Source organism: Schistocerca americana, chromosome 2 (genome assembly GCF_021461395.2).
Source record: "Schistocerca americana isolate TAMUIC-IGC-003095 chromosome 2, iqSchAmer2.1, whole genome shotgun sequence".
NCBI classification, from domain to species: Eukaryota; Metazoa; Arthropoda; class Insecta; order Orthoptera; family Acrididae; genus Schistocerca; species Schistocerca americana.
Window position 1 is genome coordinate 649,680,797 of NC_060120.1, and position 26,472 is coordinate 649,707,268.

General features: G+C 43.6%; 1 protein-coding gene across 1 annotated transcript in view; it reads right to left on the minus strand.

Annotated features, from left to right (window-relative positions):
• The window catches only part of LOC124594279 (probable RNA-binding protein 46), a 57,641-nt gene that overhangs the window by 20,204 nt on the left and 10,965 nt on the right, over positions 1-26,472 (minus strand). Inside the window, exons 2-3 of the mRNA XM_047132645.1 lie at positions 7,590-7,808; positions 3,859-4,020 (exon numbers count right to left, since the gene is read on the minus strand). Coding sequence (XP_046988601.1) covers positions 3,859-4,020; positions 7,590-7,808 — 381 coding nt within the window. The remainder of the gene's footprint in view (positions 1-3,858; positions 4,021-7,589; positions 7,809-26,472) is intronic.

Sequence of the window (26,472 nt, forward strand, 5' to 3'; positions counted from 1 at the left end):
AACGGTGTCTTATTGTGTTTCAACAATGGATCACGGTTCTGCCCTACACAAGATGACCATTGTCGGTGAGTATGTCGGCGACTTGGGAATGACAGTATCTGGGTGCCATTTTTCAACAGGACAAAGCTCACTCACACACGTCATGTGACTTTCTGAACTGTCTTCTGACGTTGAGGAACTCCCGTGGCCAGCAAGATCCCTCTATCTGTCCCCGTTTGAACATGAGTGGGACGAGCTCGAACGTCAACTCCGTCCAAATGCCAGCATCCAGGTTATCAACGACCAGTTACAACAAGTATGGGGCAACTTGCCTCAGGAGAGGCTACACTGACTTCATGGCAAAGTGACCAACGGAATCAGTGCATGTATCCAGGACAGGAGTTCTTACTGCCATTTTCTTCGTTAGTTTGACTCGACTTTTTAATCACTGCAATAATGTCACACACGCTCTCAACCTGTATAATTTCATTTCACTTCCTCCTGCTCTTCTGGGCGCTTCATTTTTCTTTCAGTCACTGTATATACACAGTATCAGTGAAACTAATGACCACAACCTCATCTTTAAGTATTGTTTTTCTGTGATATGATCTTTAGCATTAATATAGACAACATGGCCACATGATGCGTATTATCTTATTTACTGTGACCAGTTTCAGTTGTCAGACATGAAGTTTCTCAGATTTCTTATAACGTATTGCCAGTATGGAAATGAATGTCGGAGGACGCTCGCATTTGACAAGCGTGACAAGTCGTAATAAATCAAATAACACACGACTTGTGAGTGTGTTCTGTATGTTAATTACAATGCTCAGTTCTCTACTGTAACTAAAATGATTGTTGTGTTCCTTGCAAGCAAAACTTGTGTATGCTGAGTTATCTTTTACATTTAAGTCAATGAAAAGAACCCACTGATGGTGTATCTAGCCTGAAGCACTTGTACGTAGAGGAGTTAAAGAAGAATTTTACCCAGGGTGATATCTCTCAAAAATAACTGGCATGTATTTATATTCAGTTTTGGAGAAAATAAAGCATTATGAAATTGTTCAGGTAATTTTTCTGTTGCCTATGGCTGCATCACATTTATATGCTATTTGTAGCCAAGCATTTTATATCTGACATTTGTAGTATCTTGTATCGATACCACCCTACTGGAGTCTTTAGACTGACAGTGGAACTTCAAGTGGCCACTAGTGGTAGTGCGCGGTCTTGTGGGCCCAATGGTCCACGCCCGTTGAGCCACGCCTCCAGCGGATACAGACTACGAGCGCCCTCTGCCGCCGCGATATATGATGGCTGGCGGTAGCAACCAGCCCTACTTGCACTTGGAGCCGCTTCGCTACGACATCGTTATTCGTGCTTAATTCAGAGAGTATTGCCTTTGTTCACATGGAGAGCTGGACCCCATTTCTTGCTGCATTATTTGTAATGTGTGTTCACACACTTGGAGAAACACAAGTTAACAAAACATTCAGTTTACTGTGTTAACTTGTCCGCTAATCGTGTTTGGTTCTGTCCAGCTTTCCTACGACGACAGTTATCGCATCATTCTGTAGCCCACTTCTCTGTACTGTTGTGTAGAAAGTCGTACACAACAACAGTATAACGTCGTACTGTATTGGAGCTGAATAGGCCGCTTCAAAAATGTCGTACAGTCAGTGAAAAATGACTATTACTCAAACTGCTCAACTCATGCGTTTCGGGTTTATTCCCATCATCAGATATCCAACTGCACAGAGGTTCACAAGATACGAGAGTTACTAGATTTGTATGTAACAGAAGCTGACAGAGTAACTACACTCCTGGAAATGGAAAAAAGAACACATTGACACCGGTGTGTCAGACCCACCATACTTGCTCCGGACACTGCGAGAGGGCTGTACAAGCAATGATTACACGCACGGCACAGCGGACACACCAGGAACCCCGGTGTTGGCCGTCGAATGGCGCTAGCTGCGCAGCATTTGTGCACCGCCGCCGTCAGTGTCAGCCAGTTTGCCGTGGCATACGGAGCTCCATCGCAGTCTTTAACACTGGTAGCATGCCGCGACAGCGTGGACGTGAACCGTATGTGCAGTTGACGGACTTTGAGCGAGGGCGTATAGTGGGCATGCGGGAGGCCGGGTGGACGTACCGCCGAATTGCTCAACACGTGGGGCGTGAGGTCTCCACAGTACATCGATGTTGTCGCCAGTGGTCGGCGGAAGGTGCACGTGCCCGTCGACCTGGGACCGGACCGCAGCGACGCACGGATGCACGCCAAGACCGTAGGATCCTACGCAGTGCTGTAGGGGACCGCACCGCCACTTCCCAGCAAATTAGGGACACTGTTGCTCCTGGGGTATCGGCGAGGACCATTCGCAACCGTCTCCATGAAGCTGGGCTACGGTCCCGCACACCGTTAGGCCGTCTTCCACTCACGCCCCAACATCGTGCAGCCCGCCTCCAGTGGTGTCGCGACAGGCGTGAATGGAGGGACGAATGGAGACGTGTCGTCTTCAGCGATGAGAGTCGCTTCTGCCTTGGTGCCAATGATGGTCGTATGCGTGTTTGGCGCCGTGCAGGTGAGCGCCACAATCAGGACTGCATACGACCGAGGCACACAGGGCCAACACCCGGCATCATGGTGTGGGGAGCGATCTCCTACACTGGCCGTACACCACTGGTGATCGTCGAGGGGACACTGAATAGTGCACGGTACATCCAAACCGTCATCGAACCCATCGTTCTACCATTCCTAGACCGGCAAGGGAACTTGCTGTTCCAACAGGACAATGCACGTCCGCATGTATCCCGTGCCACCCAACGTGCTCTAGAACTACCCTGGCCAGCAAGATCTCCGGATCTGTCCCCCATTGAGCATGTTTGGGACTGGATGAAGCGTCGTCTCACGCGGTCTGCACGTCCAGCACGAACGCTGGTCCAACTGAGGCGCCAGGTGGAAATGGCATGGCAAGCCGTTCCACAGGACTACATCCAGCATCTCTACGATCGTCTCCATGGGAGAATAGCAGCCTGCATTGCTGCGAAAGGTGGATATACACTGTACTAGTGCCGACATTGTGCATGCTCTGTTGCCTGTGTCTATGTGCCTGTGGTTCTGTCAGTGTGATCATGTGATGTATCTGACCCCAGGAATGTGTCAATAAAGTTTCCCCTTCCTGGGACAATGAATTCAAGGTGTTCTTATTTCAATTTCCAGGAGTGTATATTATTTTGGACTTATTCTTGGCACAAGAGGTAGTGAAACCGGTCACTTTGAAGTCGAGACAGAAAAACAATTTCTATACTACTAATTGTAATCTGTCTGATTTTCAGCTGTACATGAACTGTTCTTGAAAACCATCCAACAGCCAAGATCGCACAAAATATTTCTTTATCCAAGACAACTGGTTTTAACAGACTATGCTGTCATCTTCAAGTCTTAAAATCTTTTTTGTTGCAACATTTGTTGATTTTACGCTGATCTCATTCACAAGATGTCAAGTGGATGGAAATAGCACATTATTTCGCGGTGCCTCCCTCCCGCCCTCGGCGGTGTGCTTGTGGCCGCAAACGCGACAGGTGCACAACCGCACCGCCCAGAGTGGATTTTTATCCACTACACATCTTGTGCGTGAGATCAGCGTAAAACGAACATGTTTTACAAAGAAAAGACTTTAAGGCCTGAAGATGACAGCATAGTCTGTTGAAACCGATTATCTTAAAGAAATAATTTATGCCATCTTGGCTGTTGAATGGCTTTTAACAATTGAACAGATCCTTCAGTTCTCTCAAAATGAGAAAATTCAAACACCAACTGTTGGCACAAGCAAGATGCTAAGGCAGAGGACTGAGAGCTGTGGCAGGTACTGCACTGACCTCTGCGAGGAGATCGCGCGAGAGCTGCGGCACGCTGGTGGTGCCCGGCGCTGGCTGCGACGTCACCAGCAGGCGGCTGTTGTCGGCGGCGGGCAGCACGGCGACGCGCCGGCCAGGCCGCACCTCCCGCCCGTGCAGCAGCCGCGCTGCGCGCTCCGCCTCCTGCACAGTGGACAGCTAATTAATTGCAGCAGTCTGTGTGTACCGTCCTCAACGTAAAACAGTCCGCCGTTTGTGTCAGTATTGCAGAGAACGAGTGACCATCCGGTTAACACTCTGATATTTTTTTCAACAACTTTAGCAGTAATGAAGATGTTGTGAGACTAAAATAGCCTAGATTTATTGCGTAAGACTGGAACTGGACAACTAGCACGTGTCGCTCATGTGCACCCAGTCTGATAACGGTTAGCTCGTCTCATTTGGTTGTTGACGTTTTTGCTGATGTTGTAAAAGTTCAGGAGGCACAGAATGATCGTTATCATTATCATGTTAGTAGTTATAAAAATTGGAAATTAAAAAAAAAAGAGTAATAAAGTAACCAAGAATTTAAGAAAGGAATAGGAGCACAAAAAATATTTGAAAATACAAAAAGAGCCACAGAACAGAATAACTTAAAAGTTACACAATTACAACAGGTGTGAGGAGTAAAACAGATGTTTTGTCACTACACTAGTAGAGTAGGAGACACTCAAACAAAACTTTAAAAGGTGCTTGGCATCATACATCTATAAGAGGCGATCAAAAAGTTTCCGTTTAAGCGTCGTACAGTCCAAAATCGGAATGCCAATCAGACAAAATCGTCGTGAGCATTGAGACATTCATCCCACAGACGCACTGGTTGCTGATACACGTTTGGTAACACACAGTGTCCTGCAGCGTGAAAGAAGTCTGAAAATGTCTGCCACACACCCTTGTCTGACTGGAATCGTCGACCCATCACAGTGTTTTCTAAGAGATTGAATGCGTGATAACCGCACGAGGAGAGATCAGGACTATAAGGCAGGTGCTCGAGTGTCTCCCACTCAAGTTGGCGTAATTTCAGTGTTAGAACATTTGAGATATGAGGATGTGCGTCATCATAATGTAGCAGCATCCCTTGCTGCACCATTCCACAACGAGGGTTTTCGACAGACATGCTGCCCCCCCACACTTTCTTCAGTCTCCGATCGATGTGTACCGGTATTTATCTGTCCTTCGGCAAGAAAAGAAAGAATACCTCGACGCGCAAGTCGCCGAAGTGGCGTCAAATCGAAAGACTTGCACCAGGCGAGCGGTCTCCCCGACGGGAGGCCCTCGTCACACGACATTATTATTATTATAAAAGAATACTAGCACGTCGGTCGCTTTTGGAAGCATTTGGTAATAGCATCACCGTAGTTCAAGTGCTCGCGCTTACCGCACACACGTCGGAAAGACACGAATGGCACACTAATCCCTTACCGTCATGTAGACGGTGCTTATATATCCACACCGGAGTTGCACAAAGTTAAAAATGTTCACAAGTGTGTGAATTCCTAAGGGACTAAACTGCTGAGGTCATCGGTTCCTAGACTTACACACTACTTAAACCAACTTATGCGAAGAACAACACACACACACGCCCCTGCCCGAGGGAGGACTCGAACCTCCGGCGGGAGGGGCTGCACAATCCGTGACATGGCGCCTCAAACCGCGCGGCCACTGAGTGCGGCGCACTGTGTTACGTATACGCTGCAGCTAAGCCCTCAAACGGAAACTTTTTAAATGACCCTTAAATTTCTTGTTTTATAGCCATAGATCATTTCCGCTGAATGCTAACCAACAGAAATGATATTCAGAAATCGTCTATGAACAAGACAGCCATTTGGGTCCCGAAGAAACGCTGAACTGTGACATTTAGTGAAGGCCACAGGTCAGTAATTACCCAGGAGTTGGAGCCGCATACGTCTCTGGATATTGAGAAACCCATAAATTGTTTAGAATTACAGGAATACAAGTGTGATTACACTGGAAGTCATGTTTACAAAATTTCGATTTTATCTTTGCGCCAATAAGCACTCAATAAAGTAAGTGGAGAACTTTCCCTCAATGGCACTGTATCACTCTAAAAGCGACTTGCATTATTTTTATGTTATCATGTTATGACAGTCATAAGAGTACGTCACGTGGAAACTGTCTTTGACGCTCAAAATATAATTTGTAAGCAGTTAGGAACGTACTGACGTACATACCGTGAGGGACTTTCAAAATATGGAACAATAGAGCAAATAACTACTGACTGCAACTTCCACAATAATTTTTATTGTAAATTTCTTAAATAATGCTGTCAGTTTGATGTTATTAGAATTGGCGCCACAAAAAATTGCTTTTGTTATTGCTGCTTTAAATTAACATATGGTCAAGGTGGCTTATTAAACCCAGTTTTATGAACGAGTTCTTCCATCAACACTGTGTAAACCAGAGAAAATAAACTTTACTATAGTCTCATTAAAATTGCTCGACAGCTGAGGCTATAATGTCGAGATGTAGCACATTGGTGAAGTTACAGTCTGCCGTCCAGAAGGCAAAACAATCAAAACTGTAACCGAGTGGCGGATAACCGATGAAAACGAGAAGTTACAAATCGCTTTTAATACTGAAACAAATTTTTCTGTCTTGAGTTTGCTTGTAGATGTCGGCTTTCATGTCCGTGAACAAAGTCAGTATGATAAACAGTTTTGTCGCATGTTGCTGACTGCCATTTTCTCCAATACATTGCAATTCAAGAGGTTGTTGTATGGTGAGGACACAAGTGTAAATTCAGTGCTACAAAACGCTTCGTCTGTTGCAGTTCAGTCATTGGTCACTTTAAAGTCGGCTGTAAACAGAGAATCTCGGACTCACACCAAACCTGACGGCAACCGCTTCCAATACATAAAAAAAAAAAAAAAAAACACTTCTGCACTTGGCGACGGACCCGCCGTGTTTGCATGTCGTCTTTAACCAAGCGGTAGCCAATGTGACAACACTGTAGAGGCAAGTAGTAGACGTCAACTGTCAAGTAAGTTTAATCGGACTGAAGCATTTCGTGCTTTATGAGTTTAGTCATCTACAACAGTGCAAGTCCCCGTCCACATGAAGTAGGCAAGGAGGGTAAACTGTTCCCTGTAGTGATAGTCGTATGACGCAAGAACAGCACGAGTGTCCTCTTACAGGAGAAGAAATCCGTACTAAATGGCAATGTGCTACTGGGAGGAATGTTAGTAGAATTCGATACGGCCTGGTAATTGTTATTCTGGGAGTTCTCACAGGTTTATTTCCAGCACTTACTGGTAAATACGTGGTTTCACGAGGAGTCTGTCGCTCTTAGGCCAGCGTATGAGGCTTCCATCACAAACCACTAAGATTAAGGAAAGTGTGACCCGTCACGTCCCAGATGGACAAAGCTCATAGCGGAAGCCAGCTTTGGCGTCGTCCACAATAGCTGCAACAACGAGCACAAGTCGCGGCCAAGAATTTTATGTTACAAAGCCATTGTTGTCCCCCTGTTTGGACGCGTCACTGTCTGGTGGCACACAGCAGCGGTGCTCACTACTGATGTTATAGGCAGTTAATTTACAAATGTAATTTGGATTACTCTGTCTCAGTTGCCGCAGTAAGTCAATAATAATCCGGTCCTTTCCAGCAGCCGGAGTAACAGTTCGCTGCATCAAGTCGGCCCGTACCTATATCCAGCAAGAGAAGCAGCGGTGGCGCGAGCAGCGGGCACGTACCTCTGGACTGGTGTACATGGCGAAGGCGTAGCCGCGGTTGCGGCCGCTGAAGTCCATCATGAGGCGCAGCTGGTAGAGGCGGCCCGCGGCGCTGAGCAGCGGCACCAGCACGTCCTCGTAGCAGCTGCGCGGCAGCCGCCCCACGAACACCTCGCACTCCGTGCCCGGCGCCGGGCCCCTCCAGCCTGGCGGCGGCCCGTACCGCCGCTGCCCGTTCTCCTGCGAACGCGTCCAGGGGCCGCTCAGCACAAACGAGCCACCACACACTACACTAGGGCAGGTGTTCCCAAACTTTTCCTCTGACAGAACGCTCTGAGAATACTGGTACTTTGACGGAATATCTTCTTTACTTTGAAGATGGATATATTAAAAAAAAAATGAGAAACACTTGTATGTAAGGTGATTACTCCAATGTTACATCATAACCAATAACAGAGGAATCACAATAACTTTTTTAAAATAATAATTAGTATCATCAAAATCTCGAAAAAAAACGACGTGTTTCTCGTAACAGGTTTGGGAAATCCTTCAGTATATAAGCACCCATTACACTCACGTACATGCCGATTCGACATTTTTCCATATATGTTGTATGTGGTATGTTGTATGTTAACCGGGGACCTAGAAACGACGGTGAGGGTCCCTCCCGCCGCAACCCCACAACGACTACCGCAGTCCACTTCACCCCTCCGCCGCCCCACACCGAACTCAAGGTTATTGTGCAGTTCCGCTCCCGGTGGACCCCACCAGGGAACGTCTCACACCAGACGAGTGTAACCCCTGTGTTTGAGTGGTAGAGTAGTGGTGGCGTACGCGTACATGGAGAACTTGTTTGCACAGCAATCGCCGAAATAGTGTAACTGAGGCGGAATAAGGGGAACCAGCCCGCATTCGCCGTGGCAGATGGAAAACCGCCTAAAAACCATCCACAGACTGGCTGGTTCACCGGACCTCGACACAAATCCGCCGGGCGGATTCGTGGCGGGGACCAGGCGCTCATCCCGCCCGGAAAGCCGTGCGTTAGACCGCACGGCCAACCGGGCGGGCTTTTTCAATATAAGTGACATATAATTTGCCAACCAGCAGCCCCCAGACATAAATTGCCTTTCCTTTGGCTCTTGATAAGCTCTTTAAAAATAAATAAAATCTAGTGATCGTAGAAATGGATTGTTTTTCCTTTTAAAATACTTCCTACGTAGACATTCCTGTGGAACAGAAATGAATCCTGAAACTTATTTCTGCGTTAAATATTAAAACTGAGAGCGATTCGTTTATATTTATTCATGAGTTTCTTAAAAACTTTTATTGACAAAAATTGTTATTCTACAGACTGGCCCAATAAATGTATACTTCTCTGATTGTCCATAACTTCCAAATTAACCGAGGGAAATGTCGAATTATCGATAGTTAAACAGTATATTGTTCTGGCGGTCGCCATATACACATTTTGTTGTTTTGTTACTTGATAGTCGCCACGTAAGTGTTGCTTTGCTTTGTTTTGATTCAAGTGAGTCAACAAGGTTGCTGAAAGGCTGATATGCGACTAAAGTTTCAAACAGAGCCACCGACACGTATGCAACTGGGGGCATCCGGGACAAATTTGAAGTCGATGGCTATTTCACATATGTACACGACGATCCGGACGACCTGTTGTAGTGAGACGTCCGGCGAACTTCCATGCTATATTACACCAATTCGTTCGCTCACCAACAGAAGTCTCAGAGAGTGTGGCCACGAAACCAGGGTTAGTCACTCAAGTCTTCAGCGAATTTTGAAGACTGAGTAGTTTAAGCGTTACATCCTAAGACTGCTACACGCACTGATCGAGGATGACCCAGATCGTAGTATGAAGTACTGCGAGTGGTTAATGGCATCGTGCACAACAATGAAATGTTTGGAGAGATGATTGTGTGATCTCATCAGACGCAATTTAAACTAAACGCTACAACAAATCGCCACAATGGCATGTTACTTGGCCGCCGCAAATTCCCACGTCCGTGGGCAAAGCTGTGAATTTACCGGTAGTAAATGTTGGTTGTAGGTTGGTTCAAATGGCTCTGAGCACTTCTGAGCACTATGGGACTTAACATCTGTGGTCATCAGTCCCCTAGACTTAGAAGTACTTAAACCTAACCAACCTAAGGACATCACACATATCCATGCCCGAGGCAGGATTCGAACCTGCGGCCGTAGCAGCAGCGCGGTTCCTGACTGAAGCGCCTAGAACCGCTCGTCCACAACGGCCGGCATCTGCATTATCGCCTGTGTGATAACTTGAAGTTACGCTACACTTGCGCAGAAAATGAGATGTTTTCATCAGTTAATTCTGGAATTATGAGGAATTAACAGGGTGTATACGCGAATAAGGAAAAATTCTTTTTCCGGGATTTTCCAGTTAAAAAATATACTTTTTGCGCGGTTAAGCGACAGTGTACTTTCTCTCGGAACTGTAAACTTACCAGTCCTTTGAATGCTTAAGGTTTTATACACCGACTTAAAACTTCCCGGCACTTCCGAGAGAAAAAAAAAGAAGCCTGGATGCGCTTTTGTAAGCCAATCATGGCTCATGTCACGTGATCTCGCCAGCCGATGACACCAGATGTTCAGAGCACAGGACACGTGACGTGTCAGCCGACAACTACCGCACGAAATTTACTAAACAACTTCCACGCACAAACAACTCTAAAAAACAAAGTAAAATTTTCATTCACTCTATTAATTTCGTTGAGTGTTCCAGTGCCCTTTGAATTTTTTGTTATAGCTTAGAAATTGTGTGAAGTTTTGGTAGTGCTGGTATTAGTTGTGGTTTAGTAGTATTAATAAAAGTAGTTGCTTTCTTAGTAAAGAGAGAATTTCGAGAGCACTATTGTTAGTTCTTTAAATAATTCTTAAGTTGTAACTGAACTTAGTTAACGTAGACGTTTAGTTTTTCAGTAACTATTACAATTTTACCATGAGTGAGAAGTGTGGGCTTCGTCGTAGGTTTGTATGTAGTGTGTTATAGTGCGGGATTTGTTCAAAGTATTTTCGTTGGGGGTGGGAGGTGGGGGGAGGGGTGGGGGGAATGCAGTGATGAAGCCAGTGAACGTTCTAGCGAGATCCTCTTCTGGAAATGCAGAATTTGTAGAAGAAATAAGCTGACAGAGGAGCAGCTGCGTAAGATCTGTGCGTTTCAGATACAGTTACAAGACGCAAAGGAGGAACTAGACAGGTTGAGGAGGGTGAAGGGTGCTGGGAAACGGGAACTGGCAGTTGGTAAGAAAGCAGCTAGGAGGAGGAGATATTCACACAGTAGCGCTTTGCGTATAAGCAATAGTTTTGACGAGCTGTCAGAGTTGAGTGGAGAGAAGCCTCTTGTCACTGCAGGTGTAGGGAACACACAGCAGTCTTCAGCAGTTATGAAGCCTAAGTCAGCTGCAAACTCTAACCGAAAGGAGGAGGTTCTGCTGCGAGGATCAGCAGTTTCGGGGAGTTGGCTCAGGTGACTGACAGCATAGGGGAGTTATGTAGGAATTTTACGAAAGAGGATCAGATAATGATTGTGGGTGGAGCAGGGAACTGTCTTGATAGGGACGGGAATATGATGTATGTGGTGACCTGATGAAGATAGCTACTCAAACTAGTGGCACTAATGTACACTTTGTGCAACTATCAGCGTCATTATCGGCCTCATCTTAATGCTGCTGTTAGGCGTGTTAACATGGGGCTGGAGAAGGCACTGATGGTGGAGGGCATGGTTCACATTGCAGTGTTGCCAGCTGCGTCTGTCAATAGATAGGGTTTCACTTGGCATGGCCTGCAACTCAATACGTATGGGAAGGGGATGCTGGCAAAGCTGATAGGTGACAGTGTAGTGGGTGGTGGTGGGAACACTCATGGACAAATTCCTGTAGTAGTTGGTGTTAGAGCTGTTCCATTTTTAGACTGAAGTAAGCTGATAGGTATACCTGCTTAAAGGAAGTCCCTCCAACAAAGGAATCAGCTTCAGAGGAGATCAGGTATCTAAGTAGAGAAGGAATTATCATATTTCATCAGTATATAAGAGGCATCAAAGATAAAGTTAGTGAACTGCTTACAGATGTTGACTCCGACATTATTGGTATATCGGAGCACCACCTAAACAATTTATCAGGATACAAATTAGCTGGCTGTTTTTCAAGGAGTTCTTTGCGGATTGGGGGGAGTGGCCATGTACGTGAAAAAAACAGTATTCCATTTGAGTCCATAGACGTATCATTGCACTCCACTGAACGGGTATTTGAATGCTGCGCAGGGGCAGTTGAATTTGTGAAACTAAAATTCTGATTGTTGTTGTTTATAGGTTCCCTAAATCTGACTTCAGATCATTTCTGCTCAATCCAGAGAGGGTTCTTGGTTCACTTTATAGGAAGTGGCAAAAATTAGCTGTATGTGGTGACTTCAATATTAATTTTGTATGTGATTGTGCAGGAAAAAGGATGTTGGAAGATCTCGTAAACTCATATGATCTGATGCAGACTGTGTTTTTCCCAACCAGAGTGCAGGGGAACAGTAGCACAGCCATAGACAATATTTTTATTCATTCTTCATTACTATACGGGCATTCTGTTAGTAAAAGGGTGAATGTCCTTTCAGACCATGACGCACAAATTTAAACAGTAAAGGGCTTTAGTACTCAAAACAAATGTTATAATTGCAAACTATGTAGAAAAGCTAATCCAACGGCAAAAGAGAATTTTTTAAACCTCGTTAAGGAACAAGAGTGGCAGGATGATTATAGTGCCGATAACACAGATGACAAACGCTTTCCTTAACACATTTTTCATGCACTTTGAGAGTTGCTTTCCATTACAACTTTCTAAACAGGGTACTAGCAGTAAAAGGCAGCCTGGGTGGTTGACTAGTGTGATAAGGATATCATGTAGAACAAAGTGGGAATTATATCAAAATGCTAAAAGTGGTCACAACCAAGCTACAGTAGCCCATTACAAACAGCATTGTAAGGTGCTTAAAAATCTCATTAGGAAGGCAAAGAATATGTATTATCAGCTGCACAAGGACGACGATAGAAAGTCAGTTCATAGTAAAAATATCTGTGTTACTGGTAAGTCAGACATATGTACAGTATTCAACAATCATTTTCTGGGCACTGCTGTACGCAAAAATAAAAACTTAGTTTCTACAGAACATTATGTAATTCTCTTGGAAAATACCTTTCCGAGATTGATACTGACTCAATAATTAAATCAGTAAAGACTACTGATTCTCATGGATGCGGTGGGAGTGCCTAGCAGAATATTAAAGAACTGTGCTGCACATGCAAGCCCTGTACTTAGCAATATTTGTAATTTCTCCTTTAAGAATGGTCAATTTCCTGAACCATTAAAGTTCTCAGTAGCAAAGCCGCTTTATAAAAACGGAGAAAGAGATAATGTAGACGATTTTAGACCTGTCTCTATGTTTGCTAAGAGTTATTGAAAAGACTGCGTATGTGAGGATAATTGATCATTTTATGTCACATAATTTGCAATCAAATATACAGTTTGGCTTTAGTAGTGGTATAACAACTGAAAATGCTGTACTCTCTTTCCTCTGTGAAGTACTGGGTGGATTAAACAAAACGTTTCGAACGCTTGGCATCTTTTTTTAATTATTTAAGGCGTTTGATTGTGTTGATCAGAAAATATTGCTCCAGGAGTTGGACCGTTATGAAATACGGGGAGTAGCTCACAATTGGTTCACCTCTTATTTCAGCAACAGATAGCAAAAGGTCACAATTCAGTGTTGAGAATGGCTGTGATGTGGGATCTGACTGGGGCACAGTCAAATGGGGGGGGGGGGGGGGGGAAAGGCGCTCCAGGGATCAGTTCTGGGGCCACTCTTGTTCCTTATTTATATATATGATACGCCCTCTAGTATTACGGGTAATTCTAACATATTTCTGTTTGCTGATGACATTAGTTAAGTAGTAAAGGATGTTGTGCGCAACAATGGCTCTGTTTCAAATAGTGCAATTCATGACATAACTTCATAGTTTGTAGAAAATAAACTAACGCTAAATCGAGAGTGCGCCTTATGTCACTACAGGTTACATACCTAAGTCGAGCTTTGTAGCCATATGAAACATGTACACAAGACAATTTGAGAGACATATGGAAAATATGAACACTCGAATACGAGTAACAGCCGATGGGGACCACAGAAAACACGGGAGGCATAATTGTGAGAAGTATAAAAGAAGAGTTTCACATCTTACGCTTGTAAATTGCTAACGAGAGTAATATAAACCTACACATGAACTTTATGTGATCTACCAACGATGGCATGTTGCAGTTGGCTTTTTTTAGTCATGAGTCATCCATTGGTTTAGAAATTCTCATCCTGCCATAGATTAATCTTTTGTTAGTTTGTATCAACTACAGCTGAAAGCATCGATGATCTGTTTTGAATATTATGATCTTTGACTATCTTTACAGGTTTGCTGCTGTATTGCTCCTTTCAGTAGTTGTCTGTCTATTCCGTATTGTTTTAACACGTACCCAAAGAAACTGTTCCTTCTTCCAGTGACCGTTTTGCATACACTTAGTACCTCTCATCTATTAGTCCACTCATCACATTTCTCTATAGCGGAGTTAATCAACTATTTTCCTCTTTTGATGCTGATATTCGTCTTTCTGCTACGCTATATCTCTTTCGTTTTCGCTATGTTTATCCTAAACTCAAATTCCGTGCTTAGCCGCTTGTTCTTTCCATTACGGAAATCGTCTAAGTCTTCGATACTTTCAGGCCTGAGGGCCATGTCGCCTGCCAGAACTGGTATCTATTCCCCTCTACTTTTCTTCCATTTATCAAATTTCCATTCTCTTCCTTCACTAATTCTCCATCAAATAGGCCGAAGAACGACGAAAAACAACAGTTGTCGTAAACCTTTTAACAAGGTCTTTTCTTCATATACTCCCTTATTTCTTAATTTTCAAATGCAATCAGACAACAGCTGTCAGTTGGTACGCCGCTCGCTTGGTGAGGATGCGAAGTAGTTAATCAAAAAGCAGAGGAGAAATAATAAGCAATACGTATTTGTGACGGAAGGTTCTTGTAACCACTGAATAACAGCCGTAAATTCGAACTTTTAACTTCATTAACATCGATAGCAAATCTCACATTCAAAAACAGTGTTGTTGCAAATGGAGTGTTATGAAACACAACGTTTACTAGTTTGCTACTGCAGTAGCCGGACGACCTCAGAAGATGTCTCTCGCAAATGGAGACGAAACGTTAGGTGGAAATTTTATACATCGACCAAGGCGTCTCAGCCCGGAAGTTTCAACTGAAGTCTAAATCGAGAATTATAAAAATGTGACGTAAAAGCTATTTAGCTTCGATAAATTGAATGTCACACTGAGCCAATGAAGAACATCACTCATTACAATAACTTTTCAGAGAAAAAAAAGAACAAAATTCAGTAAGGGCTAATGACATGTATCAAGGGCATGACTCAACAAGACAATTTTACCATGAAGTATCATGTTACATTGAAACGCATGATGAAACTTAACTGGTAGCTGAAACAACTAAAATTATACGTAGTAAAACAGTAGGGCAGGTGGAACACCAGTAACTGAAATAAAGTAAAATATGGGGCATATAAGTATTATTTGGCAGTATCTGCAGTTTGAAATGCCGAGTAAGGGAATATGATTATTCACTACCACGTTTGGGCGAATAGCCAAATGTTTAATTTCATGACAATTAAAAAAATTTTTTTTGCCTTATTTCGCGAAACTTTATCATTAATGTACGACATAGGTTTCGGGGTTATAAGCCTATTTTGTAGTACACAACTAGTTCCAAACACGGCAACCAAGTAGAGATAAATACATGTCAATTTCTTAATCTCTCAATTCTTGACTTAAAATGTCTGTGGACAATTTTGCTCAGTTACATCTGTATCCTGCCACACTCATTAGGACGATGTATATGTACAGACAAACAAATTGATGACACTGGATGTTTTATTCAAGGGAAAGAGTTTCATAAACTGAAAAAGTCAATAACACGTTGGTACAATTCTGTCCCTTATGCAAGTAGATACTCAGCTTGGCACTGATTGAAGGAGTTGTTGGATGTGCTCCTGAGGGATATCGTGCCACATGCGGTCCAATTGATGCGTTAAATTGTCAAAATCCCGAGCTGGTTAGAGGGCGCTGACCATTATGATCCAAGCGTTCTCAATTGGGGAGAGATTCGGCGACCTTGCTGGCCGAGGTGGGGTTTGACAACCACGAAGAGAAGCAGTTGAAGCTCTTGTCTTGTCCGACCTAGCGTTATCTTGTTGATAAATTTGGACAACATTGAGCATCTTCATGTTTTCGCTGCGTTAAGACTGTTCCATAAAATTTCGGGCGTGCAACGACTGCGCAGCCATAGATATAATTTCCTTGCATATGTTACACCTCTTTGCCGCGTATCAACGTCTATGGCGCCTTGTGTGTCTTTGGCCTCATACGCAGTGGTTCGGTCCTCGGGTGTAAAAGGACGGAGCAAGTGCTGGAGCGCTAGTCACCTAGGCTCACTATGAAAATGGCTGACAGTATTCAGCCGAAATATTAGAAGAAGAAACTGAATTTACGCGGCTGCATGCCCGAAATTTTATGGATTAGACAGCATTGTCTATGAGGCGCAGCGTCTGGTGCTAACTTTGATTATAAGAAGAGGTGAGATCGCAATAACATTTGTTTATTATTACCGGTTTCGGCGCATGTTAAAGCTATGCTCAGGTTTTTTGGGCCCCCTATGGTAGTGCTGGCAGCTCCTCTGTTCTTCATGTGATATCAGTGTACGATCGTTGTATCATGTGAAGGACCGAGGGGCCGCCAGTACTAGCCATAGGGGGCCCAAAAAACCTGAGCATAGCTTTAACATGCGCCGAAACCGGTAATCATAAACAAATGTTATTGCGATCTCAACTCTTTATTTAATCAAAATTATCTTCTTGAAACGTTACCCCAGGATGGCTTACCATGAAGGGCAATAAAACAGGGTTAGAATATCGTCGATGTGCAGCTGTGCTATAAGGGTGCCGCGGATGACAACCAAAGGGGTCCTGCCATGAAAAGAAATGGCACACCAGAACCTGGCTTTCGGACCGTACGGCGGGCGAGAGTCAGGTTGATCCGACCGTTGTCCGTCGCTTCTCCAGACATGTCTTCGCTGGTCGTCGGGGCTCATTTCGAATCGGGACTCATCACTGAAGACGATTCTACTCCAGTCAATGAGATTCCAGATCGAAGACGTATCGGGAACTGCTAGCGTAACGGCAAGAGGTGGACCAATCCATTATTGACTTGCTCAATTTGTGAAGCTATTACTCTTGAATAAACCACCAAATTTTTCTGAAATTGTAGTCGTTTGTTTGCCTGTATATGTAAATCACATCTACCGATTTCTGTCCCATTGTGATAATCCCTTCGCGCCGCGGCCCCTTTTTTTACAATGGAGTAGAATTTTTTGTAGACGAACGGGTATTTATAACATTATCTATTTACGAATTAAGGCAACAAAGTTCTCCTCCTAAGTAGAGGTTATAATATTGTCTAAAAGGATGAAAAATTGAACTGATTTGGCTCATTTAATACTAAATGTGGAGATACCCATATCTACATTACTACCCTGAAATTACACTTACGTGTAAACACTAACTAGTTGATGGTTGCAGACACAATATCGCTTTTATAGTATTCTTCGGAAGCCAGTTCAGAGATGTTGGCCGCTTATGGGATCGTGATACGATTGGAGTTAAGCTCCTCAGCATCAGGTAAGGCCTGGAGATGGTGTACTGAGTCACCGAAACTGGTTGCAATATAACGAAATAACATCTAAACGACTGCTGGTGTTTCTTTTTATTACGTAAGTGAAATACTGAGCCGGCCGAAGTGGCCGTGCGGTTAAAGGCGCTGCAGTCTGGAACCGCAAGACCGCTACGGTCGCAGGTTCGAATCCTGCCTCGGGCATGGATGTTTGTGATGTCCTTAGGTTAGTTAGGTTTAACTAGTTCTAAGTTCTAGGGGACTAATGACCTCAGCAGTTGAGTCCCATAGTGCTCAGAGCCATTTTTTTGAAATACTGAAGTCCCCACATGGACGGAGATAGAAAAACTATTCAAATTTTGTACAGAGGATTCTAAGACTGAAGCAATCTACCAACAACTCTGAAAAAATGTATATTTTTAGATAGTCGGGTTCCAACTTCACCAGACTGTTGAAGCAAGATGTTGCAGACCTTGGAGTGGTAAGCATGCATGTTCTCGCTGAACACCAAATTCGTTTAGTTGTGATGCATTTTGAGCATTACGAAATTCGTTAATTAGTAAGCATTAGTATTTTTTGTTTTCTTTGCAACTCACCCTCGTAAATTCAGTGATTTTTAAGTGGTTCTGGACTTGGCGCCAGACATTTGCCCGGTAATTCGAGCGAGCGAAACCAGTCATTGTTCACGTCACAGACAAACTATCTGTTCTTAAGGTTACTATATCGCCTGCAGCGTCATTTTCCTATGAATTTTCGTAATACGCATGTGAAATTAATATTATATAAAAGATAATTTTTGTGATGTAGGCCCGTGCTTCTTTGTGTTCCAGCACGCGGCCACGTGGCGAGTGGCTGACCTTACATTAAATTGATCTCTTTACCTACTGCTTGCACTTGAATCGTGTAATCCTTATTTCACAAACGAAGAACCGTGTGATGGATTTTATTGAGATTTCCATAATTTGCGGATGGGAGGTCATTTTGCCACTCAACTAGTCTTGTACCGCTCTCTTCCTCTGTTTATTCTTTATTAAAGACGGTTCCATAATGACAACTTCTTTCTGTTGTTGATTAATAACGTAACTACTTAGTCATAATGATCAGGTTCCATGATTCCTTTAATGTTACGTTTCCTTCGCCATTGCGGAGACGCCACGCTTCTAAGACAATTGTTCCTCCCCTCAAACACGTCAAATTGTTTCACAACAGACTTAAGTATTGAGATAATTCTGTGTTTATATGATACCAAGTTTCCTTTCGTAATAAAAAGTTATGTTCATCATTCCTTCTTTTACTGAAATCTACTGCAAGAGCCCTGTAGATGTCTTTCGTACTGCCGGCCGGAGTGGCCGAGCGGTTCTAGGCTCTTCAGTCTGGAACCGCGCGACCGCTACAGCCGCAGGTTCGAATCCTGGCTCGGGCATGGATGTGTGTGATGTCCTTAGGTTAGTTAGGTTTAACTAGTTCTACGTTCTAGGGGACTAATGACCTCAGCAGTTGAGTCCCATAGTGCTCAGAGCCATTTGAACCATTTTTTGAGATTAAGCCACAAGACGCCGCTTTTATTGGTTTTAACTTTGGTCCAGTGGTTTAAGTCTCTGTCTAATTTGTAACACGATGACAAGAGTGAAATTAGTACAGGGCTGACTGGGATATAGTATTTAAGGAGTTTAAGGAGGTCACAGAGCCTGGAAGCTATAGGATTCATGTTGATAAGAACGTTGGAATCTGATCAGATATTACGCTGTTACATAGTTTAATACAACTAACATGATGATGGTCCAGCAGTTGAACACCGGTTAGTTAACAATTAATATTGTAGACTCTTACACAAATGTATGTTCTTCATTCACAATGTATATATTTTACTATAAACCACCAGAACAGTCACATAACACGAGAACGTGGTAATTTCTATACCAAAGAAGGCAGTTGCTGACAGGTATGAATAATACCGAGCCATCAGTCACGGTCACAAAATAGCGACCCGATTTATTTACACAAGAACATAAAATTGGTAGACGCTGACATCGGGGAAGATCAGTTTGAATTCCGGAGGAATGTAGGAACACCCGAAGCAGAACTGACCCTATGACTTATCTTACAAGATAGACGGACAGAAAGTTTCTGACGGAACACACTTATCGAAATTCTGACTCGCTCGGATTGCCAAGCGCGTTAATGCGCCTCTTCCGGGATTCGGGGAGGCGAGACTGTCCCGGAACGAGTCCGCCTCGCGGATGAACGACAAGCGGGGATAGTGAGCCAGCCAGCCTGGATGTGGTTTTTAGTCGGTTTCCCACATCCACCTACATAAATACCGTTCTGGGATCCACATCCGCCTCAGATACACGCTACGCAGGCATTTAGAAAAAAAACTCTCGCTCTTGAACTCGAGATTTACTCTAGACAGAGACGGATGGCGTACACAGATTCCGTTACGATTGGCATCCGGCCATTGACTGTCACGAACATTGATTGGCAACACCCATAAAACAGCGCCGACGTTGTAGAGAAACGGGAAACGCCAAGGAAAAGGAAGCAGAGGAAGAAGAAGAACGTGAAGAGACTCTTCGAAATTCTGAAGGTAGCAGGAATACAATACAACGAGCTAAAGGTACCCAAAACTTGTACAGAAACCAGACTGCAGTTGTGAGAGTCGAATGGCCTGAAAGGGAAGCAGTAATTAAGAGGTGAGTGGCATTGTTACCCAATATGCACACTGAGCAATAAGTGAAGGAAACTAACAAGACAGTTTGAAAGAGAAAGTTCACGAAAAAGAAATAAAATCTTCTAGGTTTGCCGATGACATGGAATTTCCATCACAGACTACAAAGCGCCTGAAGCAGCAGTAGGACGAGGTGTGTCTTCAAACGAAGTTATAAGATGACCATCAACAAAAATAAAACGAGGGTGTTGGACTGTAGTAGATTTACATCAGGCAGTGCTAAGAGAATTAGAGTTGGAAATGAAACATTAAAAGTTTTGCTATTTGGGCAGGAAAATAATTGATGACCAAAGCATGGCGGATACAAAATGTAGACTACCAATAGCAAAACAGCAGTTCTGGAAAAAAAAAGGATCTTGTTAAGATGGAATATAAGCTTCAGTGGTACTACTGAAGAATGCTAAATATTACAAGAGTAAATTCGATAACTAATGATGAGGTACTGAAGCAAAAGGGGAGAAAAGAAATTGATGACACGAGTAAAAGAAGGGAGCGGCTGACTGGACACATCCTGAGGCATTAAGGATCGTCAGAGTGGTAGTGGAGGAAAGTACGGGTGGGAGAATACTGCTGAAGGAGACAAAGGCTTGAACACAATAAGCACTTTCAAGTGAATGTACGAGTAGGCTGCAGCAGTTATGCAAGGATGAAGAGGTATACTAGCGTGGAGAGCTACAGAAAACCAGGCTCAAGACTGGAGACGACAGAAGCAACAAATGCGTCCAATGTCAGCCGCATGTTTCGTAATGCAGTGCTTGTGCTTTCCAGTATTCTTCATTCTAACAGTGTGCACCACTTTTAATGTTCATGGTCATTCTGGACTTGTATCTTTTTAATAAAATGTCCTGTACCTAACGAAAATTAAGACCGTGGATCTCTAATGGCTGTGGCGCCGGAACACATCTATTTATCATATGTCATGATTCGATATACATTATTTCAACTTACGGATAGTAATAGCCACGAAAGTCACAAACGAAAGAAGAGACCGATCCTTGTTAAATTTACAAAGTCAGGTAGATTAGTTACATTATCATAACAGGGTGGTCAGAAACAGACTGCCGGCCGCGGTGGCCGTGCGGTTCTAGGCGCTACAGTCCGGAACCGCGGGACTGCTACGGTCGCAGGTTCGAATCCTGCCTCGGGCATAGATGTGTGTGGTGTCCTTAGGTTAGCTAGGTTTAAGTAGTTCTAAGTTCTAGGGGACTGATGACCTAAGATGTTTTGTCCCATAGTGCTCAGAGCCATTTGAACCATTTTGAACCAGAAACAGACTGAAAAGCTTGTATGGTAGGGTGTGCTAGAAACAAGCGCTAAGAAAAAAATTCGATACTCTGCGCCGTTCCCGAGTTAATTAGCACTAAACTTAGCCAATCAGGCGGTTGCGCGCGCAAATTCAAGCGGCGCACCAGAGACGGCGCCGCCAGACATGTCCTTCGTTTGGTTTCCTAAAACCAAACAAGAGACCGATACAAAAATTGGACATGGGACGGCAGTAAGCATCAAAAACGAGTCAAAGGCTGAGAAGTCTCGTACACAATTATCTATGCTATGAGAACAAGTGACACTAATGGTATCTGGGAGCTGTTGGAATTCGCGCACGCAACAGCCTGATTGGCTGACTTCAATGATAATTAACTCGGAAACGGCGCAACGTTTGGAATTTTTTTCTTAACACTTGTTTTTCAGTACAATCTACCCTGCAACATCCTTACAAGCTTTTCACACTTGTTTCTAATCACCCTGTATACGAGACAGTCAAATGAAAAAGAGACATGGAAAATAAGTAAATAAACTGTTTATTATTTCAAAAGTAATCGCCATATTTATTAATACATTTATCCCACTGTATGACAAAATGGTCAATGCCCTCATGGAAAAATGTTTGCGGTCGCCTATGGAACCATGAATAAACCGAGGCGTGCATCTGTTCGTCGAAGCAAATCAACGCCACGAAAGTCTTTCTTCTGTGGAAATCGCATGGATAGAAATCAAGATAGTATGGAGATGAGTATGGGCGGTTCTACATGTTGCCAAGGTTGTTTTGAGTACACTGCAGAAGTTTCGCTGGGAAGACCTTACATATCCTACATAGAGTCCCGATCTATCCCCATGCGATTTCCATGTTTTCGAGCCCTGAAGACAGATATTCATTGCTCTCGATTAGCTTTGGAAGACCAGATGCACGCATAGGTAGAAGCATGGTGTTGTATGCAACAGCAAACATTTTTCCCTGAAGGCACTGACCGTCTTGTCTCAAAGTGGGATAAATGTATAACAGATAAGGCGATTACTTCTGAAATAACAAATAATTTACTTACTTTTTTTCCTTATGCGCGTTTTCATTTTAACTGCTGCTTATGCAATTTGCGATCGCGTCAAGCACTTACAGTAGGCGATGGTAGGAAGCAGCAACAATACTGCAGCATTCAAACAATTGTAACAGAAACTCTTCTTAACACTACTGTTAGTCTGTCTCGTGATGGAAAGATCATGACAAATAACACACACACAGTCCAAACCGCTGTAGTGGCATTGACTCAATGGTCTTGGGTACCGTGCGAGCGCTAGCAGGTGACAACTTCATGGGAAGTACAGAAAGGCTCGGTGCCGGGTGATGAGTTGTTGGCTACGGCGTGTCCAGCTGCAAGGCACCTGCCGGCCGGAGTGGCCGTGCGGTTCTAGGCGCTACAGTTTGGAACCGCGAGACCACTACGGTCGCAGGTTCGAATCCTGCCTCGGGCATGGATGTGTGTGATGTCCTTAGGTTAGTTAGGTCTAAGTAGTTCTAAGTTCTAGGGGACTGATGACCACAGCAGTTAAGTCCCATAGTGATCAGAACCATTTGAACCATTTTTTTTTTTTTTTGCAAGGCGCCTGCCCTCATTCAATGTTTCGCGAGCGTCGATTGTCTCAACACGCGGTGCGTCTTCTGTATCTAGTCTCCGGTGATATCATCTTTGGTCATGGGTTTAAAGAAATGTTCATAGGTCACAAGATGACGTCAACATACCAGCAGCATTTATGTAACGTCCTCAATACGTTGCCAGTGTCAGTCGTGATCACAACAGTCTTCTGTGTAGTTGTGGTTGCATTATGTCGGAGCCAAGTGAATTCGAAGGCGGGCATATTGTTGACGGTCGTGTGGTGGGTTTTTTCGTAACCAAGGTAGCCAAAGTGTTGGGTGTTTCATGAGGCGCCGTATCGAAGATTTATACCGCGCACGTGGGAAACGGAAAACATCACCCGTGGACAAAGTGAGTGTTGAGCGATCGTGACAGAGGTCACTGAAGAGGATTGTGACGAAGCATAAGAAGACGATAGCTGCAAGTGTCACTGCAGAATGCCACGTCGCGCTCGCGAACCCCGTCAGCACCAAAGAAACACGAAGGAAGCTCCATAAGCTGCCAACTGCAGGGCGATCTGCAATTCCAAATGACTGCGTAAGAGATCAAAAGCTTGTAACAGGGAAAAGTGATCATAAGTCATGGAAGCTGAACTATGGAGCAATGGAAGAAAGTCATTTGGTCGGATGAGTCTTGTTGTACACTGTTTCCAACTTCTAGCTGAATTTACGTCCCAAGAGCGAAACATGAAGGGCGTTCGAAGAAGTTTGTGGCAGCCATATCGTGATATTCCATGAGCGCCATGGCTATACTGGCTGATCAGGTCCATGTCATGGTACGCTGTTTATTCCCAAATGGTGATCCAATACAACAAGGTTCCTGTTCACATAGCTCGCATCGTTCAAGATTGTTTTTTGAGCAAGAGAATGAAATGTTGCACCTTCCCTGGCCACCACAATCATCAGATCTCAACGTTATTGAGCTTCTAAGGCCTACTTGGGAGAGAAGGGTGCGTGATCGCTATCCACGTCCATCAGCGCTACTTGAACTTGCCACTATTTTGCAAGAATAATGGTATAGAATTCCCTTAAAAACCATACAGGACCTGTATTTATCAATTCCAAGAAGACTGGAAGCTGTTTCGAATGTCAAAGGTTTTCGTATATCGTATTAGCCATGGTAATGCGTTGCGTTTGTGATGTTTCGATATTTTTGTCCAACCCCTTTACATGCTGCTTCTCCAGAAGATCGGGTGCGGTGGAGTAGGGCACTGAGGTCCAGCGCTTAAAAAGACAGGGAGTGTTCACGATGCGGAAGGAGCACCAGGCCATAAAAACAGTCTTCCCTGGGGATGGCAATGGACAGACAGGGGCGGCAAGCTACACTGAGTGACATTGTACCACTCCATGCCCCAAAGCATCCATCTTCGATATGTCCGTCAGCATAAACTGACAAAAAGACCGTTTTGAAGTAAGTAGTGACAATAATGTCCGGATATCCGTCTGGCATCATTAGACTCTTAGATACTCCAGTAGGTACAGATCATGTTAGCAACTCTGTTTACACTTGGAACAGGTGGAATCACACACAAATTTACGGGCTGAAGTTAAAGGGCTATCAAATAATTATTTAATTAAAATTCTTTCTGTACATTAAAATAACGTCTCATAATCAGTTTCAAATATCAGTCTTTGCCCTGAGTCAATAACTAAGTCATCGCAAATAATATTTTTCAGGCCTTTCAGAATCGCATATGTTGGTTCTAATCTTCTGACTGGAAAAGCACTGAACGAGGTGCCGGCCGGAGTGGCCGAGTGGTTAAAGGCGCTGCAGTCTGGAACCGCAAGACCGCTACGGTCGCAGGTTCGAATCCTGGCTCGGGCATGGATGTGTGTGATGTCCTTAGGTTAGTTAGGTTTAAGTAGTTCTGAGTTCTGGGGGACTTATGACCACAGCAGTTGAGTCCCATAGTGCTCAGAGCCATTTGAACCATTTGAACCACTGAACGAGGTACATTGTCCAAAAACAGAGCTATTTCAAAAAAAGCACTTTTTGATCTAAATATCATTTACTACAAGGCCGTGAACCACTGAGTTTGTCCTCGATCTAGGAAGATTATGTGAAAATCTCAGGAGGAAGAAGATAGTTTCAACTGTTTCTAAAAGAAATAATTGCCTTGAAATTGCACCACGTCTTATTACAACTAACGAGAGTAAGAGGGGAGCGCAGAAGTAACTGAGGAGCGCAAAAATAACTGCAAAACAAATGAGTAATCATGATCTTCTTTAAGATGAAGATGAGTGCGCCTTTGACAGTAATTGCTTTACATCCCTTGGGTTTACATGGAATTTCCTTTTTTTAAATTTAGCACAGATTTTAAAGGGTCTTTTGTCACGGATACATCCAATTGGTGACCAAAAACTGGCGATTTTTTAGGATTCGTAAGAAAAGGTAACCGCGCACCTGTTGCCACAGCAGAAACGTCGCAGACGTGGGCCACGCTACTGTGCGCGAGAACGTCGTGTTAACTTTAACCGCAGGATCTGACATATCGATTTAATGAACTATTAGCGTGCATACAAGTTTAATAATCAGTAGCCTCAGTGCTTATGAATAAAATATGAAACCCGAATGCCACCTCTCGACAGATCAATGGCAATAACTAAAACAAAGGCGTTTTTCGTTGCGACGGGATCTTCTCATGAAATTTCAATCACCAGTTTTCTCCTCCGATTGCGAAAACATTCTGTTGGCACCCACCTACATAGGCAGAAACGATCATCACTATAAAATAAGAGAAATAAGGGCTCGCACAGAAAAATTTAAGTGCTCGTTTTTGCCGCGTGCCGTTCGAGAGTGGAACGGTAGACAGCTTTGAAGGTGGTTCACTGGACCCTCTGCGAGGCACTTTATTGTGAACAGCACAGTAATCACGTAGATGTAGATGCACATTAACTCTGATAACTCAGTTGTCAGCAGGGTTTGATCATGAGCTCATTTCAGTAATGTTCTTGCTCTGTGTTAGTCGTCTACCATTTGATTTGATTTGGGAGACATAATTGGTATTTTTTGCGTGTGATACTAGCATTATTCTCAAGTCAACAAGCATCTTCAGCGAAAATAGCAAATTACATTTTTTGCTGAAGTTGGTAACAGGTATTGCATAAATGGATTTATTTTGTATTAAAAAAATATTGGCCTTCCATTTCCGTAATTTCAAAAATACCCCACTTCCCAATAGCGTAGAAAATCAACAACAAATCGTTAACATAGTAGGAAGTTGTAAGCTCTCGGGTGTATATATTGATGAAAAAACTGGAAAAGTTATGTCCTAGGCCTGCTGAAACGTTAACTTTTGTCGTAAGTATAATGGCGAACATAGCGAACACAGAAATCAGTAAGTTAAAATACTATGCATATTTGGTTTCATCGACGTCCTAAAGCATGATAATATAGGGTACCTCCTCACTTAGGCAAGAAATATTCATTGCACGATAGAAAGTAATTGGTTTAAATGTGGGGTT